General features: G+C 43.6%; 1 protein-coding gene across 3 annotated transcripts in view; it reads left to right on the top strand.

Moving 5' to 3' along the window:
• Positions 1-21,350, top strand: part of LOC126195266 (testis-expressed protein 10 homolog) — a 194,624-nt gene that overhangs the window by 141,483 nt on the left and 31,791 nt on the right. For all 3 annotated transcript variants that reach the window (XM_049933792.1, XM_049933794.1, XM_049933793.1), the window contains exon 7: positions 11,607-11,874. In XM_049933792.1, coding sequence (XP_049789749.1) covers positions 11,607-11,874 — 268 coding nt within the window. The remainder of the gene's footprint in view (positions 1-11,606; positions 11,875-21,350) is intronic.

Raw genomic sequence — 21,350 nt, 5'->3', positions numbered from 1 at the left:
TTGACGTTTAGGAATATTCTTGAAGAAATGTTCAGACATTGTCGGAACTATGTAAACAGTATATTTATTTATAATGTTTCTATGAAATCTTTCAATAAAAAATGATTAATGCTCTAAAACGTGCTCTACTAGCTTTCTCAGCACCAAATAGCAACTTAAATGTGTCTAGTCATGCCGGGAGACTGACAAACAAATACCGCGTAAGTAACAGGTCGTTGCATAAATACTGAGACAGTTCCGCATATGTGCCGTAATTAAGCTTCCTACAGCATTTTTTTTTTTTTTTTTTTTTTTTTTTTTTTTTGTTCCACATTTTTATTTGATCCAATATTTGCTAGTAGTGCTACGATGCAAATTTAGCGCCGATGTGAAATGTATTAGGCATTTTAGACAGTTTTTTGTCTCTCGTGTAAAATTTTTATTTTGCTACTTACGCGGTATTGTTCCTTCACAGACGATAAACAGATGGCAATTGTATCGTGCACACAAATTATTCAGGGCAGTACCTAGGTGGAGTAGTTGTGTGTAATCGAGTGATTCGTGTGGAAACGTTTCTGACGTGACTGCGGCTGCACGATGGGGATTAACAGACCCCGAATGCACAATGTTAGTTGAAGCTACATGCACGAGACATTCCAGTTCGGTAACAGTTAGGGAATTCAGTATTCTGAGATACACAATGTCTAGTGTGTGCCGAGAATACCAGATTTCAGGCATTATCTCTCACCACGGATAACGCAGTGGCTGACAGCCTTCACGTAACGACTGAGAGCAGTGGCTTTTGTGTACAGTTGTCAATGCTATCAGACAAGCAACACCACGTGAAATAACCATAGAAATCAATGTGGAATGTACGACGAACGTATTCAGTAGAATAGTGAAGCAAAATTCGGTGTCAGCGGGCTGTGGCAACCGTCGGCCGACACAAGTGCCGCCTTTGCTGATACACAGCATTTCCTGCAGCCCCCTCCTGGGCTCGTGAGCGTATCGATTGGAGCCTAGATGGCCTGGTCATATGAGTGCCAATTCAGTTGGTAAGAGCTGACGGCAGGGGTCGAGTTTGGCACAGCCCCCCCCCCCCCCCTCCCCCTTTTCCCATCCACACTCTTGAATTCCTGGGCCCGAGATGTCAACAAGGTACTGTGTAAGATGGTGGTGGCTCCACAATGGTGTGGACTCGACTGGATCTTTTAGTCCAACTGAATCAATCATTGACTATAGATGGTTATGTTCAGTTACTTGGAGGCCATGTGCACCCATTCATAGGCTTTCTGTTCCCAGACAATGATGGAATTTTTGTGTACGGCAATGTGTCATGTCAGTGGGCTTTAGTTGTTCACGATTGGTTTGAAGAACATTGTGGACAATTTGACCGAATGATTTTACCACCCAGGATGCCCAGTATGAATCCCATCGAACATTTACGGGACGTAGAGAGGTCAGTTCGTGCACAAACTCCTGCATACCGGCAACACTTTTGCAACTGTGGATGGCTGTAGAGGCTGCACAGCTCAATATTTCTCTAGCCGATTTCCAATGCCTTGTTGAGTCCGTGCTACATTGGTTTGCTGCACTACGTCGGGCAGAAGGAGGGGTCCGACAAGTGACTTTAGTTGCTTCATTGTATAGACGAGTTGTTGGATGCACACAGACACAACTAAAAGACTGCCATACATGTTGAGCTTCTGACCAAAATACTTTTTCCTAAAATAGACAATATGCACTCATTTAAGCAAGCACAAATTACACATACATGACCACTGTGTACGGCCATTGAGGCTAGAGAATGTGAGTTGTGCTTTTGTGAATATGTGTGTTGACTGCTTTAGAAAAAGGCCTTTTGGGCAAAAGCTCAACATGTATGGCCGTGTTTTTGTTATGTCTATGGCGCAACATCTCCTCTATATGATGAATAGCAGTCTTTCCTTTTCATAATATTGTCTTATTCCATCTTGGATTTTCCAGAGTTTTATAACAGTAATGTAAATGATATATTTCAAAATAAATATCACCATCTCATAACTTATTTTATTGACTGAAGTAAGGCCAATGTCCAAACAAACATAAAATACAAAAAAATAGAAAATTATTATTCTCTGTACAAATAATAAAATTAAAATTTCACTTCCTGAGCTCTTTTTGCACTAAGAATGTTTATGATCTCATCATAGTTTATGGAAGCAGCTTGTTTGTGCTCTTTGGAGATTGTACTGAGATTTGTTAACCTTTGTTGAGCAGCTGTGTTCCTAAAATAATGTTTTATTAGTCTCAGCTTGCTAAAATTCCTCTCTCCAGAGGAAAGAGAAACAGGCATGGCATGGAATATTTTAAGGCTGTAGTAATTTTGGATTACCCCTCTACCAATTTGTTTTTATAAACTGAACTTAAATATGGATGATACAATGACATCTGGCAAGCCACATTCTATTGCCTGTGCATCATGTTTGAGACTTTTAGTTTCAAAAATAAATTATTCCTTGTTAAGATCTTCTACATAGGTATCCGCCAATTCCACTGTTTTGGTCTTTAAATGCTCCACTTCCATTTCTTGAGTTTGGACACCAAACGAAGAACAGAACTTGGCACAAATTTTCTCTTGTGCCTTAAACCTGGTACTCAATACTGTTACCACTCTGTCAGTTATTTCTAATAGGGACATCCCAAACAAATGTTCCTGTGAATGTTTGGATATTTCATCTTCTCAAAGCTCAATGGCCATTTCTTGTGTCCCTTGATCCATTGTCGAGAATTCCATTGATATCTTGTTCTTTTCTGCTAATACTTGAGCCTCAGAAATAGCTTTGGATGTACAATGATTTTTAAAAATATTGCACACCAACCAGAAGCAAGTTAAAGTAATAAAATTGAGTTTTCTCGTATTGTTTAAAGTAGATCTTGCCTCGGTTTTTGTTCCTGGTGTTGACAACTTATAAGTTTCAACTACTTCCAGAGCCTTTATAACTTTATCAAAATACTAGTAAATAACTTTGACTGCCTCTACTCTTGCAGACCACCTGCTTGTGTTGTGGGTACATGTTTTTGCAAGAGTTCCCATCTTTCTGTTGAAGCTACAAGAATACATATAAACGAGAGGTAGTTACAAAAATAGTTTGCGCTTCAATGTTAAGTGTCGGCTCCATGTGCTCCTATTAAATTTAAAGAGTGACCAACATGTGGTACAAAATAGGCCAGTACAATCTTCTCAAGTATTCTTGACTGGACTATTTCATATTTTGCAACCATTTTTATCCTTTTGTTATAAGACTGCTCTCCGCAGTGCTTCATGTTGAAATCATTTTGTTCTATTTTTTGCAGCACCTCTTGACTATAACCTCCTCTTCTTTTGTCTCTAGCTATAAAAAGTCAACAAAATCTTCCACAGCTTCTGAGTCATTTAACGTGACATAGCAAACTGCTTGAGTCATCTGTTCATTGTGGCTGTTATCTGCTGTGCAATCAAACATCAATGAAAAGCGTTTAGTATCTAAAATATCTTTAATAATATCTTATTTTCTTACCAATTATGTCAAGGAATTCATCTTGTGCATTTTTGGAAAAAATAGCTGTCTGCCCTTTTTTGTTGCGTTCAGTATGCTGACAAAGGAACACTATAGTGTTATATGACATAGTGTGTTATGAGATCAATGGTATTTGGAAATTTGCAACTCTGTAGATCACCAAAATCACCAACTTCTTTTGTTCCTGTAAATGGACTCCTGTGCTTTGCTAGAAAGGGGAAAAAAACAGCATCAATATTACATTGCAATTCTGTTCTCCAATGAGATTCCTTTCTTCTTATATGGTTACCTGGTCTTGTAGACCGCTACCAATGAGCCCATTTCCAGGAGAAGGTTCTAAAGCCTTCCATGAGCAAAACCAAAGCTTATGGTGTGATGAATTTTCATGAGCAGGCAATTTTTAACTAACCTTTTTCCAGTTAAGCACCCCTTCCTCTTTAACTAACAATGATTTTGAATCTGAACACAATTGAGAAAATAACCTGGACGGTATACAGTATAAAGCAGAATGAAATTTTCACTCTGCAGCGGAGTGTATGCTGGTTTTGAAACTTCCTGGCAGATTAAAACTGTGTGCTGGACCCAGACTCGAACTCGGTACCTTTGTCTTTCGCGGGCAAGTGCTCTACCAACTGAGCTACCCAAGCACAACTCACGACCCATCCTCACAATTTTATTTTCGCCAGTACCTCGTCTCCTACCTTCCAAACTTTACAGAAGTTCTCCTGCAAAACTTCCAGGACTAGCACTACTGGAAGAAAGGATATTGCGGAGACATGGCTTAGCCACAGCCTGGGGGGTTTTTCCAGAATGAAATTTTAACTCTGCAGCAGAGTGTACATTGGTTTTGAAACTTCCTGGCAGATTAAAACTGTGTGCCGGACCAAGACCCAATCTCGGGACCTTTGCTTTATGCAGGCAAGTGCTCTACCAACTGAGCTACCCAAGCACGACTCACGACCCGTCCCCACAATTTTATTTCAGCCAGTATCTTGTCTCCTACCTTTCAAACTTCAAAGAAGTTCTCCTGCGAAAGTTGCAGGACTAGTACTACTGGAAGAAAGGATATTGCGGAGACATGGCTTAGCCACAGCCTGGGGGATGTTTCCAGAATGAATTTTTCACTCTGCAGCAGAGTGTACGCTCGTTTTGACTCAAACGAAAGGCAAAGGTCCTGAGTTCCAGTCTTGGTCTGGCACACTGTTTTAATCTGCCAGGAATTTTCAAAACCAGCATACACTCCGCTGCAGAGTGAAAATCTCATTCTGGAAACATCCCCTAGTCTGTGGCTAAGCCATGTCTCCGCAATATCCTTTCTTCCAGTAGTGCTAGTCCTGCAACTTTCGCAGGAGAACTTCTTTGAAGTTTGAAAGGTAGGAGACAAGGTACTGGCTGAAATAAAATTGTGGGGACGGGTCGTGAGTCGTGCTTGGGTAGCTCCGTTGGTAGAGCACTTGCTCGCAAAAGGCAAAGGTCCCGAGTTTGAGTCTTGGTCCGGCACACAGTTTTAATCTGCCAGAAAGTATAAAGCAGCCATGATCTTTTAACTTTTGTCCCCCTTTTGAAACCAATCGTTATTTAAACTTCTGTCTTCTCTATAGCTTTTACTGATATCAGGATTGTATTCATTTCCTGCTCTTGTTTTTATTACATAACACCTTTCAGGGTCAGGAAACTGCTTTGACCATGTGAAACGATTGTTAAAATCAAATTCAGGCAGACAAGTTCCACACTTTGACTGAAGCTCCAGGAATTGGTCTTCCATATTTCACTGTGTTGTCAATCTCTTTCTAACTTGCGTCAGATTGGTTGTTCAACTTCAATTTCACATGAAACCGAGAAGTATAAAATCTGTACTAAACTTGTGCAATTTACTGTGCTGAAGTAACTTGTTTACATTCATTTCTGTCGGGGTAGTATTACAGCGATAGTAAGGGGTTAATCCATCCTAAAAGTGACGCTTAAAAATGAATACAAAAAGAAAGCTGCCCGTACACAGTCGGTTGTCTTTTAATTTACATATAGAAGCCTATTGGTTATGTAAAACCTATATGATTGCATGAGGCAATGCAATAGAAATCTACAGTTATTTGCTTCAAGCTTAGATACGAGTTTTCATCTGTAAATTTACATTCATATTTATACCTCTGATTCATCTTCTATTTCATATTTACACATCATTTTTAGGACATTCAACATTCAAATCCATTTTTATATGCTCTATATTTAAAGACGTATAGATATGTTTGTGTGTATGTTTATCTTAAGACAGCAACTATTTGATAATTTTCATTGTTCAGAACTTTCACATACACAGACATAACGCAAACTCACAACTTGTATGATTGCATGAACACGTTAAAAAACAAATCAAATGATAAAATCAGGATAAAAGCAGTTATATATATAATTGTAAAAACATATAAGATGCAAATATATTAATACAATTTCAAGTATCCGTTATGAATTGTATTTATATTATACTAGCGAACGCAGCATTGCTTAACAGTTGCTGAATATGATGGGAATTGGATGTACGTCGTAATCTCTGTCTCATCCTTCCCCATCTCTGTGTTCATTTCCCCCCACCCCTCCCCTCGCCACCACTTCTCAGACTCTGAGCCTTATTTATTTTTTTACAAAGGAAACATTTATTGGGAATTATTGTGAAAATGATGGGTAAATTGGGTGGGATGATTGTTTTTTTTTTTTTTTTTTTTTTTTTTTTTTTTTTTTTTTTTTTTTTTTTTTAAAAAGAATAGTAGATTCAATTTCAGCATTTTGCATCATTTTAATCTACAAACAGTTAGGATTACATAGTTTCAGATGGTTCAGACTTCATAGTACTGTTACCACACTTAATAGTAAGGGGCAGAAATAAGAATTTTTTTTATTAAAACTCACTCACACTGCCACAGGCGAATTCAAGTCATGAGAAACAGAAGCAGGAAGCAAGTCAATATGTTGCAAGTAGGTCAGGTCGTCGGCACTGTTTGCTGAGCAAGGGTACGCTTTCAGCAGAAAAGAGATTGCAACACAAAGCCAAAGGAAGTGAGACAAGCGTATTTGTTAACTCATAGTGCCTGTTGCAAGAAACTGTACCTCTTTCATAAGAACACATAGCGAGGGGCCAACACAGTGGTTAACAGCCTGTTAAGTGAATATAGCAGAGTGAGGAGGACCCATTTCATCATAACGAACCAAGCTTTGCATAATAGCCTCACGATGGCTCCCTTTAAATATTCCAGCTCTCATCATGAGCTGATCATTGGAATTGATGGCATTCACAGTAATAGCACTCAATTCAGTGATCCCAATACTGCAATGAATCTATGTGTTAGATGCTCCAGTACAGTCTATGAACTAGCCAAAATTTACTCAAGATGATGGCCTTCACCTGTCGAATTTCATGCTGCTCACTGCCTACCATCTTCTGATGGAGAAGCTACCTATCTTCCGACAACACCAAATCACAATGTGCTGCCAATGCCAGACTCCAATGCAGAAGCCAACAACAGGGCCTCTCGGGGTCCACATTCCTGCTCAACACTGAGGGGCGTTCAGGTAGGGGTAGAGAGGAGATCAACCGACCACACGACTTCGGCACCGAGCACATTGCAGATGGGTCATCAAGCATCATTATAGAATTTGCAGTGTGATGAAGTACACTCCAGCAGCTAGCGCAAGAACTACTTCGCACTGGGCAGTGGCTGGTAAATGACATAGTTGCTTTCACAGGTGGCCCGATATCTGACGGGGTAGGATAAACCTGTGACAGGACTGGAATAGCGAGTACTGGGTATGCAGATTTGGCAGGTTTTACACCTGGGTCTTCCACATGGATATGATTCGTGTGACAGGGTATTGATATGGGGATTGGGAGTGGCAGTGACAAAGAGATGGACTAGGATATGGTGAAGGTGGGGTAGGCGATGGAACACGGCTTTGGAAGGGATGGGAAGTATCTCAGATTGGATGTCACTCATTGCAGGGCATGATAACACGTGTTCTAGCGTAACCTGCTGCCAGTACATCAGCCGTCAAAGAGGTTGCGAGAAGATTGATAGTAGGTGCAAGCAACGCACCTATCAGGAGGGAGGCCAAAGATAAACTTGCAAGAAACGCGCCGCCAACCCACCCCTCCATCCCCCCAACCTCCCCGACTGCCAGTATTTAGATTGCCACCACGGACTGGAGGGCCCAGTCAGGCATCCATTGAGTCAGTGAGTAGCGTCATCACGTGCAGCCCAGTGGGAGTCACAGTCCCAGTTAGCTCGGCCTCTAGTTCAGTCAGTCAGCACATAGCAACCAGAATACAGAATAGTGCGCAGTGCACATCACCGGGAGTGAGGCTAACATGGACTATTACAGAAGAGCTTGTACCACATGAGCTAGCCTAAGATCTACATCTACATCATTACTTTGCAATTCACACTTATGTGCCTGGTAGAGGGTTCATCGAACCATTTTCATACTACTTCTCTACCATTCCACTCTCGAATGGCGCATAGGAAAAGGGAACACCTAAATCTCTCCGTTCGAGCTCTGATTTCTCTTATTTAATTATGGTGATCATTTCTCCCTACAGTTCGGAAGAGAAAGTTGGTGATTGAAATTTCGTAAATAGACCTTGCCACAAACAAAACACCCTATGTTTCAGTGACTGCCACCCCAACTCACGTATCATATCAGTGACACTCTCACCCCTGTTGCGCGATAACATGAAACGAGTTGCCCTTCTTTACACTTTTTCGATGTCCTCCGTCAATCCTACCTGGTAAGGATCCTACACTGCACAGCAATATTCCAGCAGAAGACGGACAAGTGTAGTGTAGGCTGTCTCTTTAGTTGGTTTGTCACATCTTCTAGGTGTTCTGCCAACAAATTGCAGTCTTTTTTCGCCTTACCCACAATATTATCTATGTGGTCTTTCCAATTTAAGTTGCTCGTAATTGTAATTCCAAGGTATTTAGTCAAATTGACAGCCCTTAGATTTGTGTGATTTATTGTATACCCAAAATTATCGGACTTCTTTTATTACCTATGTGGATGACCTCGGACTTTCCTTTATTTAGTGCCAATTGCCACTTTTCACACCATACAGAAATTCTCTCTAGATCATTTTGTAATTGGAATTGACTGTGTGGTGATTTTACTAGACGGTAAATTACAGCGTCATCTGCAAACAATCTAAGGGGGCTGCTCAGATTATCACCTAGATCATTTATGTGAATCAGGAACAGGACAGGGCCTATGACACTACCTTGCGAAATGCCAGATATCACTTCTGTTCTACTTGATGATTTATCGTCTATCACTATGAACTGAACTGTGACCTCTCTTGAGAGCAAATCATGAATCCAGTCACACAACTGAGACGATACTCCATATGCACACAATTTGATTAATGGTCACTTGTGAGGGAACGGTATTAAAAGCATTCTGTAAATCTAGGAATATGGAATCGATCTAAGATCCCTTGTCGACAGCACTCTTTACTTCATGGGAATGAAGAGCTAGCTGTGTTGCATAAGAACGATATTTTCTGAATCCGTGTTAGTTATGTATCAATAAGTCCTTTTCTTCAAGGTGATTCATGAAGTTCGAGTACAGTATATGCTCCAAAATCCTACTGCAAATTGAGGTCAGTGATATGGGTCTGTAATTCAATGGGTTACTCTTATTTCCTTTCTTGAAAATTGATGTGACCTGTGCTACTTTCCAGTCTGAGGAACAGACCTTTTGTCAATTGAGTGGTTGTATATGATTGCTAAGAAAGGCACTATTGTGTCTGCATACTCTGAAAGGAACCTGATTGGTATACCATCTGCACTGGAAGACTTGCCTTTCTTAAGTGATTTGAGTTGTTTCGCAACACCTAAAATACCTACTTTTATGTCACTCGTGCTAACAGCTGAGATGAGCAACTTCCTGTTCTGGTTAATAAAGAACCTTCTTAATATATGTGTGCAGTTTGTGTTATAGAAGAGGATACCGGCCACCAAACATCATCCTATCCTTGTGTCCCATGGTACAGGCCTACAGTGACAATGAGACGACGTACAAATAGGTAATCAAAGCTCTGGCAAAAGATGTTGTTCAGTTGTTCCAGTCTGGGGTGGTTCTGGGTGATGAAGGGGACACTTCATTGTGGCTGGTTCTTGGGAGTGGTGGGAGGATTGCAACTGTGAGGGGAATTGGCAAGGGAAATCGGGTTGCAGACTAGATCCAGTGGGTATCCCCTTGCTCTTGAGCACCTGGAGTAGTATTCCAGACATCACCTCCATAACTTATCCAACCTGCTGTCTTCTTACTCCTGCCTCAGGGCACCACTATCCAACCCCTTTCATACCCACAGTGTTCCTCCTCGTCCACTTGTGACCTTTCCAACTTGCCACATCCACCAAAACTCCCTACCAACTCTCCACCAAATCCAGAGCCAACAAATTCCCGCGTCACTGTTATTAAGCTTCCAACCAATACCCTCAGCTCCATAGAAGTTTGAGTGCTATCCAAGGGACTCGCCTTTAGCCCTAAACCCAAATTTACCCATGCTGGACTTGTCAAAAACCTACTTTCATTCTCCTGATCCCTGCAATGGAAGGAATTCGTTGCTGCCAATCCCTCTTACCAAAACTACCCTAATTCCAACATTCAACCTTGCCTCTTCCAGTTCATCCCACTATCCAACTATGATCCTCCCTCTCCCCACCTAACCATGCGCTGGTCAACTTTCAGGAATTCTTTACCTTCAACTTAGCCTCACCATCCTTCCCCACATTCCTTCCTCAGAACACCAGCCTTTCAGTAAAAGAAAGAACAGCCATTCACAACCTCAAAACAAATCCTGACCTAATCATCCTACATGCTGACAAAGCCTCCGCCACTGTTATGAATCACAGTGACTGCATGGCAGAATGCTTCTACAAGTTATCTGACTCCTCCACCCATAAACAATGCCATAGTGATCCAATCCCACAAGTTCAAAACCAAATCCAATCCCTTCTTAAAGCCTTAGGCCCTTCCCTCAACACCCTGCACACCCACCTCCTACATGACCCCCAAAATCCACAAACCCAAGAATCCTGGATGGCTATTGTCGCTGGTATTGTGCCCCCACTGAAAGAATTTCGGCCCCGATTGAGCAACACCTCCAACCAATTGTACGTAATCTAGCCTCCCATGTCAAAGATACCAACCATTTCCTTCATCAACTTTCCACCATGCTCACACCTTTACCTCCTGGATCCGTACTCGTTACTATTTGACGCCACCTCCTTATATGCCAGCATCCTTCGTGCCCATGATCTTACCATTATCGACACGATCTTTCCCAACATCCTTCAGACTCCAAACCACTATTATAGAAATTATTAAACTAATTAAAATACACTACTATTAGAAAACACTAGAGATCAATAGAACAGCAATAACAGTTAGCGAACAATGCAATGTCATATGATGGGAGGGGTAGGCTGCATGTGCATCACGTCTGAGACCATTTCCGTACCAACGTGGGGAAACTTCAGTTTTATTGAGTGGTGTCGCTTTTTAATTGCACGTGATTCACTGGTATATAGTTCTGTGATATATCAATTCATGAAATATTTTTCAAAATTTGTTGGTGAGATATCAGTATCTTTTCAGGCAGGTTGTTTAGGTCAATTATTTGGTAAAGGACAATGCAATTTTATTTCCATGGCTGAAATAAATAGTGACTGAATGATTAATATGAGAATTATTTGCAGTTTTTTCATCCTTCTAGTTATTTATCCAATTACCTTTTGGTTTCGTTTGTACTGTGATGTACAACATTTTGTGAGTTCACAAAGAATTATAATTTATGGAATTAGTGCACAAAAACATTTAATTGAGGCCACCTCACAATTCAATTTGTTTCCGCTGTTGTGTTGATCTCACCAAAAACATTTTATTTCAGTGTCTTTAAGTCAGAATTTTCTTTCCACTCTTGGATGTTTTATGTTAATGTATAGCATTCAATTAGTTATTCTGTAGACTAGATCTACGGAACTCTTTCGTTATTAACTGAGCTTCACATTTACTTTCAGTTTTCCTTTCTTCTTCCAGACACTGTTGTTTAGGCAACAAAGTTCTTCTGACTTCAGACAGCATTTGATGTCTGGCTTCCCTTACTCGATCAACAAGTTGCCGTCAAGTGACAAGAGAGAGCAGCGGGAGCACCGCAGAAATATGCAGCTACTAACAAAATCTGGAGTGCCTGCAGCTGTTGATGCTGACTGTGTACAGCAGAACCTGGCCCTCTGCTATTTGGCGTGCTGTCTGCTGCAGCCGGTAGACAGCCAAGTCTCTGAGATGGTGTTGCAGTATGTAAGAAGTGAGTTCTTGTCATCAAGTTGTAAATTATGTTTGCCAATAATTTTTGCAAAAATAATGCATAAAACTGTTTTCAAGGGAATCCGTTGTTATAAGTAAGAAATTTTCCAAAGAAGGCTCAGTTGAAAGACAAATAAAATAACAAATTCTGGTAAAGAGACTGTGAAAACAGTTATTTTTAATTTGTGTTTCCGTTCAAGGAAAGCAAAATTTTGATGTATGTATGACAAAAGTCAGTATTCTTGATCATGATTGGGGCCATTATCAAGCTATTAGTGTCACCTGTATCAAACGATGTGAGATATGTGGACCTGTCACAACAAAGATGATGTGACTTACCATACGAAAGCAAGCGCTGGCAGGTCGATAGACACACAAACATACACACAAAATTCTAACTTTCGCAACCAACGGTTGCTTCATCAGGAAAGAGGGAAGGAGAGGGAAAGACGAAAGGATGTGGGTTTTAAGGGTAAGGAGTCATTCCAATCCCGGGAGCGGAAAGACTTACCTTAGGGGGCAAAAAGGACAGGTATACACTCGCGCGCACACACACACACATATCCATCCGCACATACACAGACACAAGCAGACATTTGTAAAGGCAAAGAGTTTGGGCAGAGATGTAAGTCAAAGTGGAAGTACAGAGGCAAAGATGTTGTTGAAAGACAGGTGAGGTATGAGCGTCGGCAACTTGAAATTAGCGGAAGTTGAGGCCTGGCGGATAACGAGAAGAGAGGATATACTGAAGGGCAAGTTCCCATCTCCCGAGTTCTGACAGGTTGGTGTTAGTGGGAAGTATCCAGATAACCCGGACGGTGTAACACTGTGCCAAGATGTGCTGGCCGTGCACCAAGGCATGTTTACCCACAGGGTGATCCTCATTACAAACAAACACAGTCATACACACAAAATTCTAGCTTTCGCAACCAACGGTTGCTTCATCAGGAAAGTGGGAAGGAGAGGGAAAGACGAAAGGATGTGGGTTTTAAGGGTAAGGAGTCATTCCAATCCCGGGAGCGGAAAGACTTACCTTAGGGGGAAAAAAGACAGGTATACACTCGCACACACACACACCCATATCCAACCACACATACACAGACACAAGCAACTAAACGAGCAGCGATAGAAATACACCGTTTGTTGCAATATGCATGGGACAACAGTACATTTTCAGGCGGACAAACTTTCGAAATTACAGTAGTTACAATTTTCAACAACAGATGGCGCTGCAAGTGATGTGAAAGATATAGAAGACAACGCAGTCTGTGGGTGCGCCATTCTGTACGTCGTCTTTCTGCTGTAAGCGTGTGCTGTTCACAACGTGCAAGTGTGCTGTAGACAACATGGTTTATTCCTTAGAACAGAGGATTTTTCTGGTGTTGGAATTCCACCGCCTAGAACACAGTGTTGTTGCAACAAGACAAAGTTATCAACGGAGGTTTAATGTAACCACAGGACCGAAAAGTGATACAATAAAGGATCTGTTTGAAAAATTTCAACGGACTTGGAACGTGACGGATGAACGTGCTGGAAAGGTAGGGCGACCGCGTACGGCAACCACAGAGGGCAACGCGCAGCTAGTGCAGCAGGTGATCCAACAGCGGCCTCGGATTTCCGTTCGCCGTGTTGCAGCTGCGGTCCAAATGACGCCAACGTCCACGTATCGTCTCATGCGCCAGAGTTTACACCTCTATCCATACAAAATTCAAACGCGGCAACCCCTCAGCGCCGCTACCATTGCTGCACGAGAGACATTCGCTAACGATATAGTGCACAGGATTGATGACGGCGATATGCATGTGGGCAGCATTTGGTTTACTGACGAAGCTTATTTTTACCTGGACGGCTTCGTCAATAAACAGAACTGGCGCATATGGGGAACCGAAAAGCCCCATGTTGCAGTCCCATCGTCCCTGCATCCTCAAAAAGTACTGGTCTGGGCCGCCATGTCTTCCAAAGGAATCATTGGCCCATTTTTCAGATCCGAAACGATTACTGCATCACGCTATCTGGACATTCTTTGTGAATTTGTGGCGGTACAAATTGCCTTAGACGACACTGCGAACACCTCGTGGTTTATGCAAGATGGTGTCCGGCCACATCGCACGGCCGACGTCTTTAATTTCCTGAATGAATATTTCGATGATCGTGTGATTGCTTTGGGCTATCCGAAACATACAGGAGGCAGCGTGGATTGGCCTCCCTATTCGCCAGACATGAACCCCTGTGACTTCATTCTGTGGGGACACCTGAAAGACCAGGTGTACCGCCAGAATCCAGAAACAATTGAACAGCTGAAGCAGTACATCTCATCTGCATGTGAAGCCATTCCGCCAGACACGTTGTCAAAGGTTTCGGGTAATTTCATTCAGAGACTACGCCATATTATTGCTACGCATGGTGGATATGTGGAAAATATCGTACTATAGAGTTTCCCAGACCGCAGCACCATCTGTTGTTGAAAATTGTAACTACTGTAATTTCGAAAGTTTGTCTGCCTGAAAATGTACTGTTGTCCCAAGCATATTGCAACAAACAGTGTATTTCTATCGCTGCTTGTTTAGTTTTTATTGCCGTTTCATATATATATATATATATATATATATATATATATATATATATATATATATATATATATATATTTTTTTTTTTTTTTTTTTTGTCATAACCCCCAAAGGCCTCACACTTAAAGTTCCCATCTCTGGCTGCAACCCTTCTTTCCATCAGTCCCTATACCAGTTCCAAACTGAACAATCCATTGCCCTCACCCACCTAATCCTTCACCTACACATCAGTTCAGCCAATGAACACACCCGTCAACTCCTATCCTTAATAAAAGTCCTCAATCTTTCCTCTCCCACATCCACACCAGCTATTCAGAGCATCCTCCTACAGGCCAACCGCAAATTAGAACAGCATGCCAAAAAACTATCCAATCTCCTGGTTTCCCACCTCTGGAAAGGCAACTCACTCGCCCTTCACAACCTTTCCAGCAAACCTCAACCACCTCTCATTGCACACAAACCCAGTCTCTCCCATCTACTCAGTCTCCCACTTCCAGCTCCACTCCCTCCAAAACCTCAAAATTCCAATCAACACAATCTGGCACCACAACACCCTAATTCAGTAGTTAACCTTTCCTCCAAACCTCTCTCCCAATCCGAAACCTCTGTCCTATCCAAAGGCCTCACCTTCAGCCCCACTCCCAGATTCAACCAAACAGCCCTCGTCAAAGATTTACTGTCCTACACTCGTACTCTCTGCTGGAAGTATCACTTTGCCGCGAAGAAAAATGATCCTAATCCTACCCCTAATGATCCAACTCCCCAAGACACTATCCAAATTGAACCCTGCCTGGAACAGTTCCGTCCTCCGTCACAGCGGGACCCACCTCCTCTTCCTCAAAATCACCCTCTCCAAACCTTCCAGGAATTTCTCACTTCCAGCCTTGCCTCTCAATCCTTCTTAAAAAACCTTAATCCTACTCCCAACATCACCACTGCTAAAGCCCAGGCTATCCGTGATCTGAAGGCTGACCGGTCCATCGTCATTCTTCCAGCGGACAAGGGTTCCACGACCGTGGTACTTGATCGTCGGGAGTATGTGGCTGAGGGACTGCGTCAGCTTTCAGACAACACCACATACAAAGTTTACCAAGGTAATCCCATTCCTGATGTCCAGGCAGAGCTTCAAGGAATCCTCAGAACCTTAGGCCCCCTACAAAACCTTTCACCTGACTCCATCAACCTCCTGACCCCACTGACACCCCGCACCCCTACCTTCTACCTTCTTCCTAAAATTCACAAACCCAATCATCCCGGCCGCCCCATTGTAGCTGGTTACCAAGCCCCCACAGAACGTATCTCTGCCTACGTAGATCAACACCTTCAACCCATTACGTGCAGTCTCCCATCCTTCATCAAAGACACCAACCGCTTTCTCGAACGCCTGGAATCCTTACCCAATCCGTTACCCCCAGAAACCATCCTTGTAACCATTGATGCCACTTCCTTATACACAAATATACCGCACGTCCAGGGCCTCGCTGCGATGGAGCACTTCGTTTCACGCCGATCACCTGCCACCCTACCTAAAACCTCTTTCCTCATTACCTTAGCCAGCTTCATCCTGACCCACAACTTCTTCACTTTTGAAGGCCAGACATACCAACAATTAAAGGGAACAGCCATGGGTACCAGGATGGCCCCTTCGTACGCCAACCTATTCATGGGTCGCTTAGAGGAAGCCTTCTTGGTTACCCAGGCCTGCCAACCCAAAGTTTGGTACAGATTTATTGATGACATCTTCATGATCTGGACTCACAGTGAAGAAGAACTCCAGAATTTCCTCTCCAACCTCAACTCCTTTGGTTCCATCAGATTCACCTGGTCCTACTCCAAATCCCATGCCACTTTCCTTGATGTTGACCTCCACCTGTCCAATGGCCAGCTTCACATGTCCGTCCACATCAAACCCACCAACAAGCAACAGTACCTCCATCACGACAGCTGCCACCCATTCCACATCAAACGGTCCCTTCCCTACAGCCTAGGTCTTCGTGGCAAACGAATCTGCTCCAGTCCGGAATCCCTGAAGCATTACACCAACAACCTGACAACAGCTTTCGCATCCCGCAACTACCCTCCCGACCTGGTAGAGAAACAAATAACCAGAGCCACTTCCTCATCCTCTCAAACCCAGAACCTCCCACAGAAGAACCACAAAAGTGCCCCACTTGTGACAGGATACTTTCCGGGACTGGATCAGATTCTGAATGTGGCTCTCCAGCAGGGATACGACTTCCTCAAATCCTGCCCTGAAATGAGATCCATCCTTCATGAAATCCTCCCCACTCCACCAAGAGTGTCTTTCCGCCGTCCACCTAACCTTCGTAACCTCTTAGTTCATCCCTATGAAATCCCCAAACCACCTTCCCTACCCTCTGGCTCCTACCCTTGTAACCGCCCCCGGTGTAAAACCTGTCCCATGCACCCTCCCACCACCACCTATTCCAGTCCTGTAACCCGGAAGGTGTACACGATCAAAGGCAGAGCCACGTGTGAAAGCACCCACGTGATCTACCAACTGACCTGCCAACACTGTGACGCATTCTATGTGGGAATGACCAGCAACAAACTGTCCATTCGCATGAATGGACACAGGCAGACAGTGTTTGTTGGTAATGAGGATCACCCTGTGGCTAAACATGCCTTGGTGCACGGCCAGCACATCTTGGCACAGTGTTACACTGTCCGGGTTATCTGGATACTTCCCACTAACACCAACCTATCCGAACTCCGGAGATGGGAACTTGCTCTTCAATATATCCTCTCTTCCCGTTATCCACCAGGCCTCAATCTCCGCTAATTTCAAGTTGCCGCCACTCACACCTCACCTGTCATTCAACAACATCTTTGCCTCTGCACTTCTGCCTCGACTGACATCTCTGCCCAAACTCTTTGTCTTTAAATATGTCTGCTTGTGTCTGTTTATGTGTGTGGATGGATGTGTGTGTGTGTGCGCGCGCGCGCGCGTGTGTATACCCGTCCTTTTTTCCCCCTAAGGTAAGTCTTTCCGCTCCCGGGATTGGAATGACTCCTTACCCTCTCCCTTAAAACCCACATCCTTTCGTCTTTCCCTCTCCTTCCCTCTTTCCTGATGAGGCAACAGTTTGTTGCGAAAGCTTGAATTTTGTGTGTGTGTTTGTTTTTGTTTGTGTGTCTGTCGACCTGCAGCACTTTCATTTGGTAAGTCACATCATCTATGTTTTTAGATATATTTTTCCTACGTGGAATGTTTCCCTTTATTATAACCATATCATTAATTTGAACCCAACAATTACGTTTGTTATTGTCGCTGTTGCATTTCGAAATCTTTCCTGTCGTCTTATTTTCTCTTTATTTTCTCTTTGTGTTTTAACCAGTAGTCTCACTTTGTATTCACCTTCCCCTTTTTACCGTAATACAATTTTATCCCACCTATATATACTCAATAATACGTAACCCACTTCCAAACCATAACCAAAAAAATTTTTATTTTCCGCTTTCAACACTACCGCTGCTATAAATTCCACCGTTTCTAGTTCAATATCAGCTGCTTTCACGTATTAAACAACCATTTCGACTAGTTCTAATAACTTTCACTTTATTTCCACTTCCGTTTTTCGCACATCACTGATCATTTTTAGCCGCTCCCCACAGGTTTTAACGTCATTATTACAATTGTTATCCCCATTTTCGTAATCTTTCACCACAACACTACTCCTTTAATACATTTACACGTTTTTTCGAAATTTTTCCGAATTTCTCCGCCCTTTAACGTGTTTTAGAGGCAACACAACCACCTAACCTTCAAGCACATCGCTGTCTACCAACCCAAGTTCACCACAGGATCAACTTAACCAACACTTTTTCGCCTTTTTTCATACCAGATCTTCAGTTACTTTCTAGTTCACCCTTATCTCTCCCCATATATTTTTATCTTTCATTTTCATTTCAACCTCATGTTACACTTTCCACCTTCTAATACCATGTCACCCTCACAACACCCCCACAACGACCCCATTAAGTTTCATTTACATTCCCTCCGCAAACATACCTTCACCCTAGCCAGATTACGCTCACATATTTTATTTTCTCAGGCTTGTCTGACATTTGGCATAACCCCCAAAGGCCTCACACTTAAAGTTCCCATCTCTGGCTGCAACCCTTCTTTCCATCAGTCCCTATACCAGTTCCAAACTGAACAATCCATTGCCCTCACCCACCTAATCCTTCACCTACACATCAACTCAGCCAATGAACACACCCGTCAACTCCTATCCTTAATAAAAGTCCTCAATCTTTCCTCTCCCACATCCACACCAGCTATTCAGAGCATCCTCCTACAGGCCAACCGCAAATTAGAACAGCATGCCAAAAAACTATCCAATCTCCTGGTTTCCCACCTCTGGAAAGGCAACTCACTCGCCCTTCACAACCTTTCCAGCAAACCTCAACCACCTCTCATTGCACACAAACCCAGTCTCTCCCATCTACTCAGTCTCCCACTTCCAGCTCCACTCCCTCCAAAACCTCAAAATTCCAATCAACACAATCTGGCACCACAACACCCTAATTCAGTAGTTAACCTTTCCTCCAAACCTCTCTCCCAATCCGAAACCTCTGTCCTATCCAAAGGCCTCACCTTCAGCCCCACTCCCAGATTCAACCAAACAGCCCTCGTCAAAGATTTACTGTCCTACACTCGTACTCTCTGCTGGAAGTATCACTTTGCCACGAAGAAAAATGATCCTAATCCTACCCCTAATGATCCAACTCCCCAAGACACTATCCAAATTGAACCCTGCCTGGAACAGTTCCGTCCTCCGTCACAGCGGGACCCACCTCCTCTTCCTCAAAATCACCCTCTCCAAACCTTCCAGGAATTTCTCACTTCCAGCCTTGCCTCTCAATCCTTCTTAAAAAACCTTAATCCTACTCCCAACATCACCACTGCTGAAGCCCAGGCTATCCGTGATCTGAAGGCTGACCGGTCCATCGTCATTCTTCCAGCGGACAAGGGTTCCACGACCGTGGTACTTGATCGTCGGGAGTATGTGGCTGAGGGACTGCGTCAGCTTTCAGACAACACCACATACAAAGTTTACCAAGGTAATCCCATTCCTGATGTCCAGGCAGAGCTTCAAGGAATCCTCAGAACCTTAGGCTCCCTACAAAACCTTTCACCTGACTCCATCAACCTCCTGACCCCACCGACACCCCGCACCCCTACCTTCTACCTTCTTCCTAAAATTCACAAACCCAATCATCCCGACCGCCCCATTGTAGCTGGTTACCAAGTCCCCACAGAACGTATCTCTGCCTACGTAGATCAACACCTTCAACCCATTACCTGCAGTCTCCCATCCTTCATCAAAGACACCAACCACTTTCTCGAACGCCTGGAATCCTTACCCAATCCGTTACCCCCAGAAACCATCCTTGTAACCATTGATGCCACTTCCTTATACACAAATATACCGCACGTCCAGGGCCTCGCTGCGATGGAGCACTTCGTTTCACGCCGATCACCTGCCACCCTACCTAAAACCTCTTTCCTCATTACCTTAGCCAGCTTCATCCTGACCCACAACTTCTTCACTTTTGAAGGCCAGACATACCAACAATTAAAGGGAACAGCCATGGGTACCAGGATGGCCCCTTCGTACGCCAACCTATTCATGGGTCGCTTAGAGGAAGCCTTCTTGGTTACCCAGGCCTGCCAACCCAAAGTTTGGTACAGATTTATTGATGACATCTTCATGATCTGGACTCACAGTGAAGAAGAACTCCAGAATTTCCTCTCCAACCCCAACTCCTTTGGTTCCATCAGATTCACCTGGTCCTACTCCAAATCCCATGCCACTTTCCTTGATGTTGACCTCCACCTGTCCAATGGCCAGCTTCACACGTCCGTCCACATCAAACCTACCAACAAGCAACAGTACCTCCATTACGACAGCTGCCACCCATTCCACATCAAACGGTCCCTTCCCTACAGCCTTGGTCTTCGTGGCAAACGAATCTGCTCCAGTCCGGAATCCATGAAGCATTACACCAACAACCTGACATCAGCTTTCGCATCCCGCAACTACCCTCCCGACCTGGTAGAGAAACAAATAACCAGAGCCACTTCCTCATCCTCTCAAACCCAGAACCTCCCACAGAAGAACCACAAAAGTGCCCCACTTGTGACAGGATACTTTCCGGGACTGGATCAGATTCTGAATGTGGCTCTCCAGCAGCGATACGACTTCCTCAAATCCTGCCCTGAAATGAGATCCATCCTTCATGAAATCCTCCCCACTCCACCAAGAGTGTCTTTCCGCCGTCCACCTAACCTTCGTAACCTCTTAGTTCATCCCTATGAAATCCCCAAACCACCTTCCCTACCCTCTGGCTCCTACCCTTGTAACCGCCCCCGGTGTAAAACCTGTCCCATGCACCCTCCCACCACCACCTATTCCAGTCCTGTAACCCGGAAGGTGTACACGATCAAAGGCAGAGCCACGTGTGAAAGCACCCACGTGATCTACCAACTGACCTGCCAACACTGTGACGCATTCTATGTGGGAATGACCAGCAACAAACTGTCCATTCGCATGAATGGACACAGGCAGACAGTGTTTGTTGGTAATGAGGATCACCCTGTGGCTAAACATGCCTTGGTGCACGGCCAGCACATCTTGGCACAGTGTTACACCGTCCGGGTTATCTGGATATTTCCCACTAACACCAACCTATCCGAACTCCGGAGATGGGAACTTGCTCTTCAATATATCCTCTCTTCCCGTTATCCACCAGGCCTCAATCTCCGCTAATTTCAAGTTGCCGCCACTCACACCTCACCTGTCATTCAACAACATCTTTGCCTCTGCACTTCTGCCTCGACTGACATCTCTGCCCAAACTCTTTGTCTTTAAATATGTCTGCT

The sequence above is a fragment of the Schistocerca nitens genome, chromosome 7, assembly GCF_023898315.1.
Source record: "Schistocerca nitens isolate TAMUIC-IGC-003100 chromosome 7, iqSchNite1.1, whole genome shotgun sequence".
NCBI classification, from domain to species: Eukaryota; Metazoa; Arthropoda; class Insecta; order Orthoptera; family Acrididae; genus Schistocerca; species Schistocerca nitens.
Note: the sequence above shows the minus strand (reverse complement) of the source record. Positions and strands in the feature narration are given on the sequence as shown.